At 41.8% G+C, this 19,681-nt stretch overlaps 1 protein-coding gene across 1 annotated transcript in view; it reads right to left on the bottom strand.

Annotated features, from left to right (window-relative positions):
• Nucleotides 1-19,681, bottom strand: part of adamts18 (ADAM metallopeptidase with thrombospondin type 1 motif, 18) — a 95,582-nt gene that overhangs the window by 49,247 nt on the left and 26,654 nt on the right. Inside the window, exons 4-8 of the mRNA XM_060911222.1 lie at nt 6,457-6,709; nt 4,521-4,720; nt 4,300-4,383; nt 3,382-3,541; nt 3,192-3,297 (exon numbers count right to left, since the gene is read on the bottom strand). Of these exons, the coding sequence (XP_060767205.1) occupies nt 3,192-3,297; nt 3,382-3,541; nt 4,300-4,383; nt 4,521-4,720; nt 6,457-6,709 (803 nt within the window). The remainder of the gene's footprint in view (nt 1-3,191; nt 3,298-3,381; nt 3,542-4,299; nt 4,384-4,520; nt 4,721-6,456; nt 6,710-19,681) is intronic.

Here is a 19,681-nt window from a genome sequence, read left to right as displayed (position 1 = left end):
CCGTCAAGCCAGGTGGGGAAGCCGTGGCCTAATGGTTAAAGAAGCAGCTAAGTTTGCCGGTTCGGTTCCCCGGACCGGCAGGAATAGCTAAAATGACCTTGATCAAGGCACCGAAGCCCACCTGCTCCCCAGGCTGCTCTGGGCATGTTGTACATCGCTCTGGATAAGAGCTTCTGCTAAATACCTATCATGTTTTAATGAGATTAAAGCTCAAGAATTAGAAATGGCACGATTCCAACCACTTCTACGAGACACGTCTGATATCGGTTTACTTAAAAACTATGAAGTCTTTAAACGTTTTTTGTTTTGTTTACTGAAGCACTTCACAGTTAAACTATAGTTTATCAAATCATCATCATCATCTCCAGCACTGTTGCCAGGTCGGGGTTCGTATTAATTGGAGCATAGTTTTACACAAGATGTCCTTCCTGCCTCACCCCTCCCATTGCGGGGCTTGGAACACAACCATTCATGTCTTTGGACAATTTAGAGTCACCAGTTAACCTAACCGCATGTCTTTGGACTGTGGGGGAAACCGGAGCACCCGGAGGAAACCCACGCGGACACGGGGAGAACATGCAAACTCCGCACAGAAAGGCCCTCACCGGCCATGGGACTCGAACCCAGAACCTTCTTGCTGCGAGGCGACAGTGCTAACCACTACACCACCGTGCCGCCCCTTATCACATAAAATCACTGGTGTTAAATGTAAATATAATAAATATTCTCAGTATAAAGCACAAATCCAACAAAATCAGTCCTTACAAAATTAAAAACAGTCAAGTCTCATCCTATTGAAACAACATTTTCAGTTCTGAAAACAAAATTCTTTTCCAATTCAGGTGTTACGGGATCTGATATCCAATCCACCATGTTTACTCGCGTATCGACCCGATTCTGATGATGGATATCGGCTCAGTGCCGTCTTGATCAAGAAAAATGGTGCAAACACACCGGTTTGTTTTCTGTGGATTGGAGACCCAGTGATCATTACAACTCAGATTATTCACAAGATCATCACTGAAATAATTGAAATTACATCACAGCCTTAAATCAACAATCTTAGAGGGGAAAAAAACAACAACAGTGTTTTAGTGATTATTTCCTGTTCCGGAGGAATCATCAGTGAACAAAAAGTCCACGTTTAACTCTGCTTTACTCTGTGTGTCATAACAGCCATGTTTTACACAACGATGTCTAAAATCAGTCTCACTGAAAAGCTCCTGAGAAGTTATAAATCTCTCTCTCTCTCACACACACACACACATCTATCTATCTATCTATCTATCTATCTATCTATCTATCTATCTATCTATCTATCTATCTATCTATCTATCTATCTATCTATCCAGGCTATAGCAGGTAACCAAGAAGGGCAAGAGTCTAACACTGTCTCCTAAATCACCACGTGACATCTGTTCCATGCAGTGTGATTGGTTGATGCGTTTATTCATGGTGCGAAAGCTCATAAAAATTGACCTTGTTCTGGAAAAAGTGTCACTTTTCACATTGTGTGTGAAAGTCCTCATATCAGGAACAACAGTTCAAAAAAATACATAGACATACGAATTATCTGCATTAAAAAAAATGCCCCCGGTGTGTATAAACCCTTCGAGAATGGAGAAAAAAATTAATTTCTATTTAATCCAAGTTCCTCCAGCTCCCATCATTATTTCTCTTTGTATCCACCCACAATAGTTTCTCAAAATATAAACCATTAAATAATTGAGCTCACAGTTCACCTGGATAAAGATCAAACAGGTACCGAAGACAGATGAACACCACAAACTCGAGGTGTGTCTGCAATATTACATTTCGTTTGTTTGAAGAAAGACTTTTAATGAACATTCTTGGAAACTTGAGAGAACAAAAAAAAACATCTCACTCTCACAAGTTTTTAGCTTTTTTTTCTCAGATTCTATTTTCTGGAATGTAATGGGACCTCTAACCCACCCCTGAGGCACTCCATTTTAGGAGGTCAATTTCTTTCCCTTTCATTCAACAATCCTAAAATAAATAATATCCAGTATCAGGACATGTGGCTTCTGTGTTTATTCTTAACTACATTTTTTTTTATGTTCCTCCTCGTATTTCACCTGCAAGCTCCTGACAAGTGAAATGTGAAATCAGCTTGGCTTGTCAGCGCTAAACAGTTTGAAGATGATGGGCTTTCATTTTTGCCCTGAAACCGTTTTAGACATTCCTGAAACAGCTCCTTTTCTCAGAGAGACGTGATGATCCCATCAGCAGTGATGGACCTCAGCAGCAGTTCACACCGAGCTCCTCACAATCTCCGAGGGAAAAGCAGCGAATCAGTGACCTCCTGTCACTTACACACTTCCTTTTATCTCCGTGGAAACACAAACAGAAGCCCGAAGCCTGCGGTGCTGCTTGAGGTTTCCTCTTCAGGATGAGGATGAGGATGATGAGGTAATGATGGATGTGTTGATGAGGTCTGGCTTCATTCTGGAGCCTGTGTGTCTGATCCAAGAGGTTTATGTTCAGGTGTTGTTTGTTTGTTTGTTTGTTTGTTTGATTCAGTCTGATTCAGACTCATTTTATATATTTCTGACTTATTTTTTGCCAAAAAGAAAGCATGGTCAAGGCCACACTCCCTTATTAGGATTCTCAAGCAGAGTGACTCCACCCTCTTTACCCTCTGTGATCTTCGGCACAGAGACCACACCCCGTAAAAGAACTCAAATTGAGGCCACTCCCCATTTACTAGAATTCTCAAGCACAGAGGCCACACACCTTTAACTCAAATAGATGGGTACAGAGGCCACACCCACTTGACCAGAACACAAACACTGAGGCCACACCCTGTTTTCTCTCAGACACAGAGGCCTCTCTCCATATACTAGGGTTCTCCAGCACAGAGGCCGCACCTACATTACTAGTACTCAGATACAGAGGCCACACCCAATTTACTCCAGTTCTCAAGCATAGGACACACCCGCTTGATTAAAACTCGGGCACAGTGTCCACACCCCGTTTTCACTTCAGGCGCAGAAGCCATGACCCTTTCACTAAGAATCAGGCAGAGAGGCCACACCCCTTTTACTACAACAGTAGCCACACCTCCTACGACTCAGGCAGAGAGGCCACACCCCCTTAATTACAGCTCAGGGAAATAGGTCACGCCCACTTTACTACTACTAGTGTGTGTGTGTGTGTGTGTGTGGACGTACTTGTGCCCTGACTCATGTGCGATGGTGAAGGCGAGGCCCAGCCCGGTGTCTTCATTTATGGTGCAGCTGCGATATTTACTGCACATCCCACTGATGGGGGCGAAGCCTACAGGGCATAGACAGGGGCGGAGTCAGTTTGCCTGACGTTGTGATATAAACAGTGTGTTAGTTTGTGTTAGGAACTGCTTACCCAGCGTGTCACATGGTTCATTCTTCCATGAGCAGATATCGAGGCCTGTGAGGAGAACAGCGTGATCATGTCTCTTTCCGTTTTTACCCATCAGCCCCGATTGCCATTGACAGAAACTGTTTAGGGTCTGATCCGCGTGGTGAGAGATGGAGAGACCCAGCTGAGAGAGAGAGAGAGAATGTGTAAGATGGAGATTAAGGAGAGATTAGACAGAGATTAGTGAACAAAACAGAAAAATGAAATTACTCCATTACCCCTTTCATCTTTTATTTTATGTGATGTATGGGAGACAGACAGAAAGAGATGGAGAGACAGAAAGACAGACAGAAGGAGGAAGATGGACAGACATTGGGACTGTCAGGCAGAACAAAATAAATGGAGAGACAGAGAGAAAGACAGCAGACAAATGGAGACAGAGAGGAAGACAGGCAGGCAGAGGGAGGGAGACAGACAGGCAGACAGACAGATGGAGGGAGATAGATAGGCAGACAGAGGGTGGGAGGGAGACAGACAGGCAGACAGACAGATGGAGGGAGATAGATAGGCAGACAGAAAGGCAGGCAGACAGAGGGTGGGAGGGAGACAGACAGAAAGGCAGGCAGACAGAGGGTGGGAGACAGACAGACAGAATGAGGCAGACAGACTGACTGACTGACTCTAAATCAAACAGCAAATAAATAAAAATGCAAAGGTTTTCCTGGAGCGTTTATTTATAATCCACACACAAAAAATCTCTTTTCACTGCTGAACTGTGAAGCTACAGTCAGATTTACACTCTGCATTTTTTCAGATTTCTGTGGATTGTAATTTAAGGTACGTTTCCACATGAAGTCCTTCTTCAGTTCTGACGCAGCGTGTAAACGATCTGTCAGTTACTGCATCGTCACAAACATCAGACTCAAATGAACTCCATCTTACTGGCTCTTCCTCGAGCAGGAGAAGGCTCACCAGCACAATGTTAATATCGGTACCGATGGTGCCGTCTTTAAACAGGCTGGAGACCTGATAAGAACCAACACACACACACCAAGGCTTTACACAACATCTTCATTCCTTCATAATCATAATGATAATTGACATGATGGCTTGGGGGCGTGTGTGTCTGTGTAAGAGAGAGATGAAGGCTGGTCTCCTCTCACCATGTTCATGATGGTGAGGATGTAGGTGGTGACGTTTTCCTGCCCGTGTTTCTCCACCATCTTCCTGTCAGCCACCACCAGAGTTTCCACATTCAGAGCTCCGACTTTATTAGATGAGATCAGTGATCGCTTTATCCGAGCCGCAGACTCGAACTCATCAGGCATCACGAACTGATCCTCTGCAGGGGGCTTAGGAGTGTCTGTACCCCAGGAACGAGAGAGAGAGATAAATAGATCGACACATACTGTAGATAGAGCGAGAGACAAACTGATAAAAAGAAATGGAGACAGGAAGAGAGAGAAAAGAGAAACGTGACACAGAGAAGGTAAGAAAGCAACAAGTAAATACACACACACAGGCAGAGGCAGAAAGACACACGGAGACACACAAAGACAGACAGACAGCAACACAGACAGGAAGATGGATAGAAAGATAAAGAGACACTGCCATAAAGAGAAAAGCAACAGAGACAGACAGACAGAGGGACAAGAGCCAGAGCCGGAGAGTGAAGCAACAGACAGACAGACAGAATGGCTGGACAGGAAGATGGACAGAGGCAGGCAGGCAGGCAGAGGGAAGGAGACAGACAGACAGACAGACTCTGTAAATCAAGCAGCAAATAAATAAAAGTACAAAAGTTTTCTTGAGTGTTTATTTATAATCCACACAAAATTTAAAAAAAAAATTATATTTTCACTGCTAAACTGTGAAGCGACAACAGAGACAGAGAGACAGACAGAGGGACAAGAGCCAGAGCCAGACAGTGAAGCAACAGACAGAGAGATAGACAGACAGACAGATAAGTACATAGCCAAATACATCATATAGATGGAGACAGACAGATAAAATAAACTCTGCTGCTCAGTGGTGGATCAAGCAAACAGGAAATATTCACTTCAGCAGCTGTTTCCTTTCATTCTTCAATTCATCTACTGAATGACGAGAAACTCTCCCTGAGTCGACGTGATGAAGATCCTTGTTTACGTGGAAGTACGATGTTAATTAGTTCATCATTCACTGCTTTACATTTCAAAATGACTGAGTCGAGTGAAAACCGTCACAGACATGCGAATGAGAAAGGTTTGGTTTTACTCTACTGAGGGCAGATTGACTTCAAAGACACATTTAACGTCCAGCATTTGCTCCATTTCCTACAAGACGAAAGGAAGTCTGACATGAACAGGCAGTCAGACAGACAGGCACTCAGACAGACAGGCTTAACAATGGAACGCTATCAGGGCAGCCATTGTTTACAGCCAGATGCAGACTTTCGAGAGAAAGTCAGCAGGCAGACAGACAGAGTTGGCAAGCTCTCTCTATCTTTATGTGGCATATCACTGCAGTGACGTGGCCACTCGGATGACGTTTCTTCCAGCCATCAAAGTTTTGAGCAAAGAATTACAGCAGTGGTTTCCTGTTGCCTTCTACTGGATCATCATAGAGGTTTTAGTGGGAAAGCGAGAGAGTGAAAAGTGATGGACAGACCGATGGACAAACACGAATATAGAGTGGCAAAGTTAGAAAGAGAAAGTGACAGACAGACGAGAGACAGAGAGACTGATAGCTGAATATATATAAATAGGCAGGCAGACAGACAGACAGACATCTGAAAGCTATAATGTTCTTAGGCTGTCTTGTACAACCAGAATCAATCAGACAGAATAACCCCCCACCCCCCTGAGGTCCACTGTTATCAGATCGGATTTGATCACTTGTTTCTCCCTGAAGCTCCAGTCCACAATTAAATCCACAAACTTGAGACCATCAAATTTGAAGTCAAAGATTTTTCACCTAAATATTCCTGAACCAGGAGTCTCATCTCATATCACTCTGTGTTCAACAGCAATATATTTTTTTTAGCTAGTCATGGATGTTGTTAGCGAGTTCTTCTGCAGTCGGAGCGAAATAGAAAAAGGAGAAAGTGTCCTTACATACATTGCTTGCGGCGCCCACAGAAGTGTTGCCTCTGAAACCTCCCGTGCTGGTAGTCATGACGATGGTGATGGTGGTGATGGTGATGTTCGTCCGATTGATCTGTTCTGTCCCCGTGGACGTGCCGTTCTGCTGAGCGTTTGTAAATGACGTGTGGATGGTGTCCAGCAAGGGCGCTGTAGTTGTGCTCCAGTGCCAAATGTTTGGGTAGAGGGGTGATGAAGAACTCCTCACTCGACATCCGGATCAGACCCGACTGTAGAGCACAGAGAGAAATTAAAAAACAGATCAGACCTGATGACTGATTGATTGATACTTTACTGATCCTTGAAGGAAACTGATTTTTCTCACAGACCAGACCTCAGCTAAAAAAAACATGAAAATACAGATCAGAGTCGAGACGTAAAGATCAAAGAGGAAGTGACATTCCAGGCATTCCTTACTTCACCGGCTAACACGGGAAGTCATGCGCTCATAAAGTTAAAGAAAACACATAGCGGGACCAAATCGATTTGATCAGTCAGGCAAAATCTGTCAAATGAGTTTGAGGTGAGGGCGGCATGGTGGTGTAGTGGTTAGTGCTGTCGCCTCACAGCAAGAAGGTCCTGGGTTCGAGCCCCGTGGCCGGCGAGGGCCTTTCTGTGCGGAGTTTGCATGTTCTCCCCGTGTCCGCGTGGGTTTCCTCCGGGTGCTCCGGTTTCCCCCACAGTCCAAAGACATGCAGGTTAGGTTAACTGGTGACTCTAAATTGAGCGTAGGTGTGAATGTGAGTGTGAATGGTTGTCTGTGTCTATGTGTCAGCCCTGTGATGACCTGGCGACTTGTCCAGGGTGTACCCCGCCTTTTACCCGTAGTCAGCTGGGATAGGCTCCAGCTCGCCTGCGACCCTGTAGAACAGGATAAAGTGGCTACAGATAATGAGATGAGATGAGTTTGAGGTGTGAAATCGCATCATGGCACATTTCTGCTACGTTCTTGCTCATGCTCAAGAACATCTCGGACATGTTTCAGCTGAAAACTTGATTCAATAGAAACGAAGGCTGGATGATACCTAAAAATAATGATTTAAATGAAGAAAAATTGATAATCAATTACATCATGCCACACCCACCTCCATGTATAAGACTATTTACAGCAGTGTTGTCATGCTAACCAGGTTTTTTTTTATTGATCACACTGGTTTCAAAAGCTGCGTCTGAACATAAAACACTATCATTTAGACATGGTGTTAAACTTAAAGAAGGCAGGAGGATGATTGTCATCCACCTCCACTTGGGGAAGGAAATCGAGTTTCCGAGGCGGAAGAAATCAATGTCCTTGTAATTTTGTCAGCAAGTTTAAAATGAAAAGCATAGAGTTCAACATTAAGTAGTTTCTTTACTTTAGTTTTCAGAAAAACGTTCCAGAGACTTGAGTTGTGTCACTGGTCATGCATTTTGACCAACTGGCAGTGTTGAGTCAGGCAGGTCCTGCTTCGATTGTTCCTTGTGTGCACAAAGTTACCCACGAATAAACTGAAGAGGTTCCTGAGAATCAGCACTGGGTCCTCATAGCTATTTTCCACCGAGGCAATACCAGAGCCGGTGCCAAAGAACCGACTCTCAGCCAGGAAAACTGATATAAGAGCAGCACCAACACTTTTTGAGTTACATGTCAATTCTGAGATGCAGACCTGCTCCTCAGACCTGCCTGATCCATCCTGATGCCCTGTGTCTGGTCGGAGTCTCATCGCATCGCTCCTGTGGAGGACGGCCCCATGTGGACAGCTGAAAGTCACACCTGGAGGACGCTCTGGACTCTTACAGTAATGTTTTTATGGCTGAGGACTACAGTTGACTTGCTAACTTTAGGACTGCAGTTGTCATGAACAGTTTTGCACTCAAGTTTCCATCAATGAAGAGTTTATAACATCAACGAAACTGACTTCATGTTAAAACTGTTAATGGTACGATCACGTTGTCTGTTATCACCCAAATGAGGATGGGTTCCCTTTTGAGTCTGGTTCCTCTCGAGGTTTCTTCCTCGTGTTGTCTGAGGGAGTTTTTCCTTGCCACCGTCGCCACAGGCTTCATCATTGGGGATAGATTAGGGATAAAACTGGCTCATGTTTTAAGTCATTCAAATTCTGTAAAGCTGCTTAGCGACAATGTCTATTGTTAAAAGCGCTATACAAATAAACTTGACTTGACTTTGCAGGTCTAGAACACAGAACAGCAGGGGTTGGGGGAGGGATTATCGTGATCAAGAAGACCAATGAAAACTCCGTGACCACCATTTAAAAAACAAAAAAAACAAACAGCTAGTATAGGGTCTCGTCTGTCTAATCCAGTAGTCCGTTGTTGTTGTTGTGGTTAACGATAGCGCTGCTAGAAGAAGCAGTGACAGTGATATGGTTCTCTTGTGGCTCTCTTGCTCACTGAAAAGCAAACTGTTTTTTAGAACATTCACAACTCCGCACCAGCCCAGAACTCGCACCTGGTTCACGCTGGTAGAAAGGGAGTAACTCTGGACAAGCACCTAAAGTGTGCCCAAAATTTCTCGAGAACGTTTCTCAGCTCCTGAAACAGTTCCTGTAGTAAAAACGGGTTTAAATTTAATTTTAAAATATCAGAAATTTGTATAAATATGCAGGTGATTATAGAAAAGTGCACATGCTGATTGGTCAAGAAATTCGGACTATTTATTTCTCGATAATCACTTCAAGCGATTCGTCAAAATGGCGGCCAATCACTTCGTAAGTGAGGAAAATTACAAATGATGAAAGAAAGAAAACGCTGTTCCTAAAAGCACTAAATATGCCACGAAATTTGGTCTAAAACTATTCAAAGGTAAGGTGGGATTGTGATTTATTTTATTGATTTCAAAACAAAGTATTTTATGTGACTTGACGTAGATCAGTGACACAAGTCTGCGCCACAAAGTTATTACATTTACAAACTGCTTTAAATTACTTTTTAAAATAATCCCCTGTGTATTTATACTAAAACAATTATCTGCCTCAGGCTCAGTGAATATCAGTGAATAGTAACAATGACTTTGTCTCGCTTATTATTCACTGATATTCACTTCACCTTCAGCAAATAAGTGTTTATTCTCTCCACATTCACTGGATATGAGCAATCGTGTGCTCTGATTGGCTACTCTACTACTAGGCTATCAGCTCATATACCGTGAGTAGAGAAAAACAAAATGGCGGAACGTGTTGCTGAACCAACCGAGGACAAAATAAAAACTCTACTCGGAAACAAAACCTCAAAAATTGTGATGAAATATCGAAAAGAAACAGAAATCACTAAAAGAATATAGTCCTGTCCCCCCCTAATATCTCCTGTTCCACACTCCAGCCCAGTTGGTGGCAGCGATGCACCTTTAAGTTGGTTTGCCAACCACCAAAAAAAACCCTAAAGAAGAAGAAGAAACCCTAAAAAATACAAACAAAAAAAGCAAGAAAATATGGAATGAAAGTATTTGATGGTAAGAATGCCTCCTTTTATTTTTCAAGAATTATTATCACATTTTTCATTTTTCATTCCTGTCATTTCACCGGTTTGTTTACATTCTAAGCAGAAATTATTTTGTCAGACGTTTTGTATAAAGTTTTTATCGAATTTGCAAAAAATACAAATAAAAATGCTCTGTTTCTCAAAATCCAGTGAATGTGGATAGAATAAAACAGTTATTCCACTCAATCTCATTATACATGGATTATAGACAACTCGGTGCTATGTGCCTCGTCAGTTGTCAGCTCATGTACGACTCGATTTCGTGGAATAACTGTTAACTATTCTTGATTCCTAAAAATTTCCTTCTGTAAAAATACCACAAATATTTCTGAATAGCTTGTCGAGTTCTGTGATCCTTGAGAAGGTTATGTGGTGGAAATGCGCTTGAAGTTTCTGGGTTTCTTAAAAAAATGTTCCTGTTGTGGAAATACAGTAAAGATTTTTTGAGTTCCTGTAAAAGTTCCTGGATTCTTGAAAGGGTTTTATGATGCAAATAATGTAAAGTTTCTGAGTTCCTAAAATGTTCCTGCAATGGAATATGGAAAACAAGGAGTTCTTGAAAAAAGGTTCCTTGGTTCTTGAAAAGGCTTTGTGGTGAAAATGTGTGTAATGTATCAAGCTTCTGGGTGGTGGGTTTTGTTTTGTTTTGTTTTGGTTTGGTTTGGTTTGGTTTTTTCATAATAAAAAAGGTTCCTTTTTGAGTTCCTGGTATTGTGGTTGAAATTGACCTAAAAGTGTTTCTGGGTTCTTGAAAAGGATCCTGTTGTAAAAACACATTTTAAATTCCTGAAGAAAGTTTGTGAGTTCCTAAAGATTCCTACGCAGGAAACAATCCTGGTTCTCAGTGGAAATAATCCTGAAGTTCTAAGAAAGTTTCTAGGGTTCCTACAAGACAAAAAAATTGAAGTAGGACCTCTGATATCTCAGTTCATCAGACAAAAAGATGTTTAAACAAAGAGTGTGGATGTTAATATCTGATTACAGACCAACGACAGAGACATGACCTGCTCAGATGGTTATCAGTGGTCCAGGAGGAGATAGTTTTGGTGAGTAAACGAGATCTTTTTGAGATGTTCCACTGAGATGGTGTGTTTTACCCCAGCACATGGGTGGAGGGTGGAGGTGCGTATGAATGCCATATATGACAGCGAAATGAAAAAGGAGGTCGAGTATAAGTTTGATAAATGAGGTGCAAAACTTCACCTGTCATGATACCATCATCATCATCACCACCACACAGACACACACACACAGCTGTCAAGCATCATTTATCAAGATTTCTCAGTACTTTACACTGTTGCTGAAGCTCCACAGAGCTGCACCTCACCTTTAACACCCTTTAAGACAAACACAATGTCCGAAATCCACGATTCTTTACTCCACATGATTAAAGCGCTGTTACGTCTAAAAACCCACAAAGATCTTCACATGCATTTGTCACTTCAGCTTCAGCTCGGAGCAATCTGATTGGTCAGAAGGTGTTGATTAGTTTTCTATAACAGCAGCTCAGACAGTAGCGCAGGTTTATACTGTTAATGCTCTCGATCTCGTGCGTTATTGTAAAATTGTGTGTAACAGTCAGAGGTGACGCTCTATCAGGAAACTTTAAGTTTTCTGACATCTTCAGGAGAAGAGTTTCCACTTTGAGGATTCTTGATAATATGATGTAGCCAGAACGTCAAGGGCATAGTCGCTCATCTGGCCTGCCATCAAAACAACCATGACGACCAAAACATCAAACAAAACAGAAATGTGACAGTGTGAGAGAGAGAGGACCAACCTCCACGACAAACTGTTTACAACAGGAACAGCAACAAAAGGACTAAATTTTGTTCACCAAGGAAAGATCGACCCAAAACATCGATCAGAACTGGAATCGGATGAGAAATGAGAGAGGAGATACAGTTCTAGTGAGAGGCCTGGAAAATTTGTTAATTTGGCCTAATTAGTAACTCATTAGCAAAAAATGTGACAAAACAACAACCCAGTTTTGTGCGGAGTGAGGAGTTCTTTCAAACAAAACAATCGGAACGGAAATCCGTGGAGAACTGATGGAGGAGATACGATTTAACTGAATTGTGGACGACGGCCGCCATGGGAACAGATCATCGGTGTTATGGACAGATGAGCTAAATAGCTGTTTGTTTGTTTTCTTGGGGGGGGTTTTGTCTTATTAACTTCAAAAGACAGAAATAAGAGAGGCCGGCGAGGGAACAATGGTTTGTCGCGTCTGTAATGTAAGTTGGAGCAGAAACTTTTTTGTTAACATTCAGTGTAACTATAAACAGGTGGGAAATATTCTTGACGTGAGTAGACCATCTTTTTTTTGCTTTTTGTTTTGTTTCATTCTGAGCATTATGTGTAAAACAAAATTAAACCAAAAGTGTGTATACAGTTTAACTCTGTTAAAACATCATTCTTTGAATTTAAGATGATTTTAATGCTTATTAAAGCCTTTAAGTTAAAATAAAGGCAAGATATAAAGATTCTGTTTCAAAAATTAATTCATTTTCAACTAATGCCGCTTTTCCACTACAAACACGGCTGAGCCGTGCCGTGCTGAGTTGGGCTGAGTCGAGCTGAGTGGGGCTGTTGAAGTTGCATTTCGACTACAACCGCGCTGAACCGTGCTGGCTGGAAGTGGGTGGACACATTGGGTGGAGTTAGCGAAAGTGGGTGGACGTCATGTGATGTCGTTAAGCAGCGCAAACAGTGACATCAGTGAGCTTTTAAGCGGTAGTCTCACGACCCGAATAGTAAACAATAAACATGGAGGACATGGAGTCGTTAGTGTTGCTGGTCTTGGTGCTGTGGCTTGTTGTCACCGACAACGCCAACAGATACTGGCAAGAGCGTATAGATGAGGCGAGGCGCATAAGGCTTCAGAAATTCTCGTAATTCGTAATTATTATTCTTCCGGGTTTACGGTGTTTACAGATCCCAGCGTGCTCGCGGGGCGTGTGTGGGCATGTGAGGACACTCCTCCTCACCAATCAGTGCACAGGGGAGTGTCTGCTCACGCCCCCAGCCTCACTCGGCTCGGTTTGGCTCGCTTCAGCCCCACTCCAAAACGGTGCGAGTTTTAGGGGCTAAGCAGGGCTGAAGCGAGCTGAGTCGTGCTGTTTTTTGGTAGTCGAAACGCGAGCCATGTCGGGCTGAAGTGAGCTGAAGCGAGCTGAAAAAGGGTAGTGGAAAAGGGCCATAAGTGAAAAATCCAAAATAAAACTTCCGTATTATTCATCAAGATCACTGAAATGAAGACAGTTAATTTAATTAATTTTGTTTTTGTTTTTTTAAAGCAGCATTACAATTGTTTTATTGGTATAAAATCTTTGATGTGCCCAGGCCACATTTTAGTGGCACCAAAAAAAAAAAAATCACTACGTAGTGAACAAACCATAATGGTGGTTGAAGTGGGAAAGTAAACGCACCCCAGTTTGAAGGGTTTGCTGGCGAGCGATGGCAGACTGTTATGGAGTCGTGGCTCATTGGATCAAAAAGACAACAGTCCCTCGTCATCCTCACCCTGCTCACCCTCAGGGTAATTAACACGGCACAGAGCTTCTGAAGCTCCCGTCTAAACGTTGAGTTTGGGGACATGACGAGCCGAGTTTACTGCATGACTGCACAGCAAAAACAGTACAAAAGGCAAAAAAAGCCCGTTTGATCCCAACTGAAATGTTGTGCCAAAGGGGGGATGGGTGAATTTAGTAGTGAGGAAAAACTTTATTCATGTGATTTAATGCAAATGTGACATTTTTACAACTGAAATATTTCGTAACACAGAAAAAGAGGTGCCTGAAACAGTTCCAATGCCGTGTATCTTTACCACAACACATTACCTTAAAAAATTTAAATTCTGCAAAGCAATTAACAAAGTTCAGGAGTTAAAATAAATTGGATCAAATAAGTAGGAAAAAGTTGACAAAAACAACAAACGCAACAGATCTTTTAAAAATAATTAAAAATGGTTAATATATAGAGGATATTACATGGTTGTATGAAGATATGACGTTTATCTTCAAGTGGTGAATTTACACATCACAAGTGAGTGAACGAGTGAAATATTTTCAACATGAGAAAATAAACTTCATATCTTTGTACCACTGTGTAATGTTCTTTATATTATATGGACACATCCACAAAAAAAACCTACCAAGTTAATCAATTAAAGACTTTAATTGAATTTGAACCAGTTTGCCATTTTGCCAACGCGCGTCTAGTCAGCGGGAAAACACTGGGAGTGACATCATCGGAGTGAAATATCAGGAATTATTATCCATACAGGACACTTTTTCAATGGAATAAAAACGTGTTCTATTCCCTTCTAGTGGGTTTCATTCATTTGGTTTGATAGCATGCAATATTGTTAGCATATCGCTTATCATACGTGTATTACATTACTCTACCCAATGGAGAATGAGTGTTGAATATGGTTTACGATATTGCATGGTTGTCAAGACAACATGATGTCACACGTCAGAGACGTAAAACTTCCGCGCTAGCGAGCGACTGGGACAATTTGTAAACAAACATGGCCGCCAAGTTTGCTTTATTAAATACAGAAGATTCTGAGAAAATGTTGGCTGCCAGGTCACTCCATTGTGTGTAGCTGTTGATGTTGATTTTAAAAGTAACTCAGTAAATTACACAGGGAAAATAATAATAATAATATTCGGCTTGACTGCGCTAGCGTTGGCCTGCGCTAACACTACACTGGCTGGAAGGTAACTGGACTGCTGCGCTAACAGCACCAAGTCGTGGGTAAGCTAGCGTTGGCCTCCGAGAATGTTGATATGAAGAGAGTGTGTGTGTATAATAATAATATCGGCTGGCTTTTTTTCGTGGTCTATCAGATATATTCCATTCAGCTCCTCGTCTTCAACTCGTTCAGTATCATACTAGCTGAATGGAATATATCTGATAGACCACTCAACACCAGCCAGTATTATTTAAATATGTCACTCAGATCTGCGATGTATTTTGTATGAAAAATGCGAGTTTTTCAACACAAGAAAATAAACTTCACATCTTCAAGCCAGCGTGTGATTTTTCTGTTTATTATATCGACACATTCACAAACACAAAGTACCCAAATTTATCAAAACAATTCATCAAGTTCGTCATGAGTAACATAGAGAGATTTATGTCCTGGTTTTGGTTTTCCGTGTCCCAGATGGAGCTCGGATGAAAAATACTAGTGGTGTATTTCCCAGTAAAACACTTGCGTATATATAATATATACTGTATATTAAACCTGTAACACAAGTTGTGGGTTGGCTACTGTTGATAATGTTAGCTTATGTTATTTAGCTAACATTATACAGTCATGTGAAAAAATAAATACATCCCATGGATCAGGGGCGATTTCTCAGAGACAACAAGGGAAGCCGAGCTTCCCCTAAAATTCTCTCCCCAAACTGCGGCGTCTACGACGTTGAATTCTCATTAAAACAATAACTTGCATAACATAATATATGCACAAGATTGTATTTATGTTCATAACTATCCTGTAACTTATTTGAGTGATGTCTGACGAACTTGCAGTTCGCTACGAGAATCACCTTTGCTGCCAGGCTGTAACCTTTCTTATTTCAATGGGCTCTATGGACTGGCAGCAGTGTTGCCAGATTGGGCGGTTTTAAGTGCATTTTGGCGGGTTTTGAACATATTTTGGGATGGAAAACGTCAGCAGTATCTGGCAACACTGACTGGCAGCCGGGTATCCGTTGCAGTCTACGAGATGGCTCTGAACAGCCAATGCCGGCTAGTTGTTATTGGTTAAAATCAATAAAATCGTCACTTCCAGGGAAGCCGGGCTTCTCTGGGACTAAACAAGACAGTGGGAGGGACAAGAAGCCGGGCCGATAAAGGATTATTGGAGGTAGTGTTTGAAAGACATGAGGAGGGCGGTACTTCGGCGAGGAACACGGAAGCATGATCAGTCCCTAGCGGATGTCGAGAAAGTGTAGTCGTGTGCCAAAGTGCGGTCTGAATTTCTTTTCATATAAACGGTTCTTCTCATTGATGTCTCTGTACATTACTCTGTAAATAAATGTAAATATTACTCGTTGTGCTCTGTTAACTTTCATCCATTCTATCAGTTTGATAATTCGTGAATTCACTCGTTTATTTCATTTGTAGTTCAATCTGGTTGTAGGCTAGCTTGAGCCTTATTGGGATCTGCAGTGCTAGCTGCTAAAAGAAATTGGTAAAGTCTATGGAAAGCACAACCAGCTGGTATGACAGGGTCACAGACCATTTTCTGGAAAAGGAGCGGAGGGCAGAATTTGTGTATAAATAGTGTTCATGTTCATGAATCTGAAGTGTGTATATTGTTCAGTAATGTTAAGAGAATGGTGGGCTCTGTGTTATAGGTTATACCTGGGTATAATATTCAAGGTTCTGTGTGTTGCATAGCCTACCTGGTTATGAATTTCCAGACTGTGTTGCAGAAGATGTTCAAGGATGTGTTGCACAGCTGGGTGTTGTGTTAAAGACTCTGTGTTGCATATCAGGGTATGATGTTCAAGGCTCTTCGTTGAATAGCCAGTGATTTTTGGATGTTTGATATTTTTGATTAAGGATATGAGGCACTAGCCTGGCAAGCCAGACTATAACATGAAATGTACAAGCAAAAATACTTTCTGCCACTAGGTGGGGTTGTCTAGTTCACTATGCTAATGGGGCACACCTTTCTATGCTTTGATATCTGGCCTACAGGTTTTACGATGAATGCGTAAAATGGGCTTCCCCTGTTTTAAAAACCAGCAGCCGCCACTGCCATGGATATTGTAGACTTCATTCTCAGTATATTTAAACAAGCAAATATTTCCCTCTCTTTGATACAATACCTAGAGAGAAAGGTGATTATACTCCTACAACGACACATAAAGTTGTCATTTTGTCATCATTTTCAGAAATTAAATTTTTTAAAAAGCAGTCAAAAAAAAAGTAAGTACACCCTTACATTTATCACACTTTCAAATCCATAACATTTGACTCAGGTGTTCCAGATTAGGTGCCACTGATTCGACCCTCCTGCAGGTGGAGGTGCAGTTGGAACCCGTTTTATTTAAACCTGACATCTTGGGTCTGGTGTTCTCTTTGCTATTGAAGTGTGTAGTGTCCTCATGCCAAGATCTAAACAGCTCTCTAAGGACCTCCAAAAAAAGGTTGTGGATGCCTGTGGATCTGGCAAGGGATTTTAAAAGATATTTAAATTATTAGAAATAAATCTGGAAGGAAAATCATCTACAAGTGGTGTAGATTTCAAACAACTACCAATTTGTCCAGGACTGGCAGCAAATTCAGCCCCAGAGCAGACTGTTTGATGGTAAAGGAAGTCTCCAAGAACCCCAGAATTTCATCACTGGATCTGTAGATGACTCTTGCAACTGTTGGTGTGAAAGTGCAAACATCTACAATCAGAAAGAGATGGGACAAATTTGACCTGCATGGGAGGCGTGTCAGGAAAAAGGCTTCACTGCCCAAAAGGAACGTTAAAGCAAGACCTCAGTTTGCCAATGAACATGTAGGCAAAGACCAGGCCTTTTGGAATAACGTGCTCTGGCTGGACAGACCAAAGACGGCTTTTCAGGAGAAGAATCTCATACCAACTGTGAATCGTGGTGGTGGAAATGTTATGGTATGGTTTGGGGTTGCTTTGCTGCCTCAGGGACTCGGAGGCTTGCATTCATTGGTTTAACTATGTATTCTGAATCATATCAAAGAGTGCCTGAGGCCATAACATGAGGCCATCTGTACAAACGTTGAAGCTGAACCAGAGATGGACCTTTCAACAAGGTAATGATCCTAAGCACATGAGTAAATCCACCAAGAAGAAGAAATGGAGGGATATGGAAGGGCCTTTTTCATCAAAGCCCAGATTTGAACCCCATTGAAATGTTGTGGGGAAACTTGAAAAGGGTAGAACATGCAAGAAAACCCTTGGAATGAAGGACTTTTGCATGGAAGAGCAGTCAAAAGTTTCAGCAAGCTGATCTCTGAGACCGGTGGACAATTATACAAAACATGTACAAGAAATTATTTCTGTTAAAGCGATTAACCAGGAAATTTTGAAATTGGGGGGGTTATGAACTATCATTATACATTAATACAAGATGTTCTAGGCGAAAAAATAAGTGGACTTTAGCTTAAAAAACATGTTAAAGTTGTAACATCAGTCCGTTATGCCATTTCTCCGGGCGTGGCCATACTGGAGTAGCCAGATACATGAGATGTACAACCCCTATTCCAAAAAAGTTGGGACAAAGTACAAATTATAAATAAAAACAGAATGCAATAATTTACAAATCTCAAAAACTGATATTGTATTCACAATAGAACATAGACAACATATCAAATGTCGAAAGTGAGACATTTTGAAATTTCATGCCAAATATTGGCTCATTTGAAATTTCATGACAGCAACACATCTCAAAAAAGTTGGGACAGGGGCAATAAGAGGCTGGAAAAGTTAAAGGTACAAAAAAGGAACAGCTGGAGGACCAAATTGCAACTCATTAGGTCAATTGGCAATAGGTCATTAACATGACTGGGTATAAAAAGAGCATCTTGGAGTGGCAGCGGCTCTCAGAAGTAAAGATGGGAAGAGGATCACCAATCCCCCTAATTCTGTGCCGACAAATAGTGGAGCAATATCAGAAAGGAGTTCGACAGTGTAAAATTGCAAAGAGTTTGAACATATCATCATCTACAGTACATAATATCATCAAAAGATTCAGAGAATCTGGAAGAATCTCTGTGTGTAAGGGTCAAGGCCGGAAAACCATACCGGGTGCCCGTGATCTTCGGGCCCTTAGACGGCACTGCATCACATACAGGCATGCTTCTGTATTGGAAATCACGAAATGGGCTCAGGAATATTTCCAGAGAACATTATCTGTGAACACAATTCACCGTGCCATCCGCCGTTGCCAGCTAAAACTCTATAGTTCAAAGAAGAAGCCGTATCTAAACACGATCCAGAAGCACAGACGTCTTCTCTGGGCCAAGGCTCATTTAAAATGGACTGTGGCAAAGTGGAAAACTGTTCTGTGGTCAGACGAATCAAAATTTGAAGTTCTTTATGGAAATCAGGGAGACTGTGTCATTCGGACTGAAGAGGAGAAGGACGACCCAAGTTGTTATCAGTGCTCAGTTCAGAAGCCTGCATCTCTGATGGTATGGGGTTGCATTAGTGCGTGTGGCATGGGCAGCTTACACATCTGGAAAGACACCATCAATGCTGAAAGGTATATCCAGGTTCTAGAGCAACATATGCTCCCATCCAGACGATGTCTCTTTCAGGGAAGACCTTGCATTTTCCAACATGACAATGCCAAACCACATACTGCATCAATTACAGCATCATGGCTGCGTAGAAGAAGGGTCCGGGTACTGAACTGGCCAGCCTGCAGTCCAGATCTTTCACCCATAGAAAACATTTGGCGCATCATAAAACGGAAGATACGACAAAAAAGACCTAAGACAGTTGAGCAACTAGAATCCTACATTAGACAAGAATGGGTTAACATTCCTATCCCTAAACTTGAGCAACTTGTCTCCTCAGTCCCCAGACGTTTACAGACTGTTGTAAAGAGAAAAGGGGATGTCTCACAGTGGTAAACATGGCCTTGTCCCAACTTTTTTGAGATGGGTTGTTGTCATGAAATTTAAAATCACCTAATTTTTCTCTTTAAATGATACATTTTCTCAGTTTA

The sequence above is a fragment of the Neoarius graeffei genome, chromosome 27, assembly GCF_027579695.1.
Source record: "Neoarius graeffei isolate fNeoGra1 chromosome 27, fNeoGra1.pri, whole genome shotgun sequence".
NCBI classification, from domain to species: Eukaryota; Metazoa; Chordata; class Actinopteri; order Siluriformes; family Ariidae; genus Neoarius; species Neoarius graeffei.
This window is presented reverse-complemented; position numbering and strand designations above follow the sequence as displayed.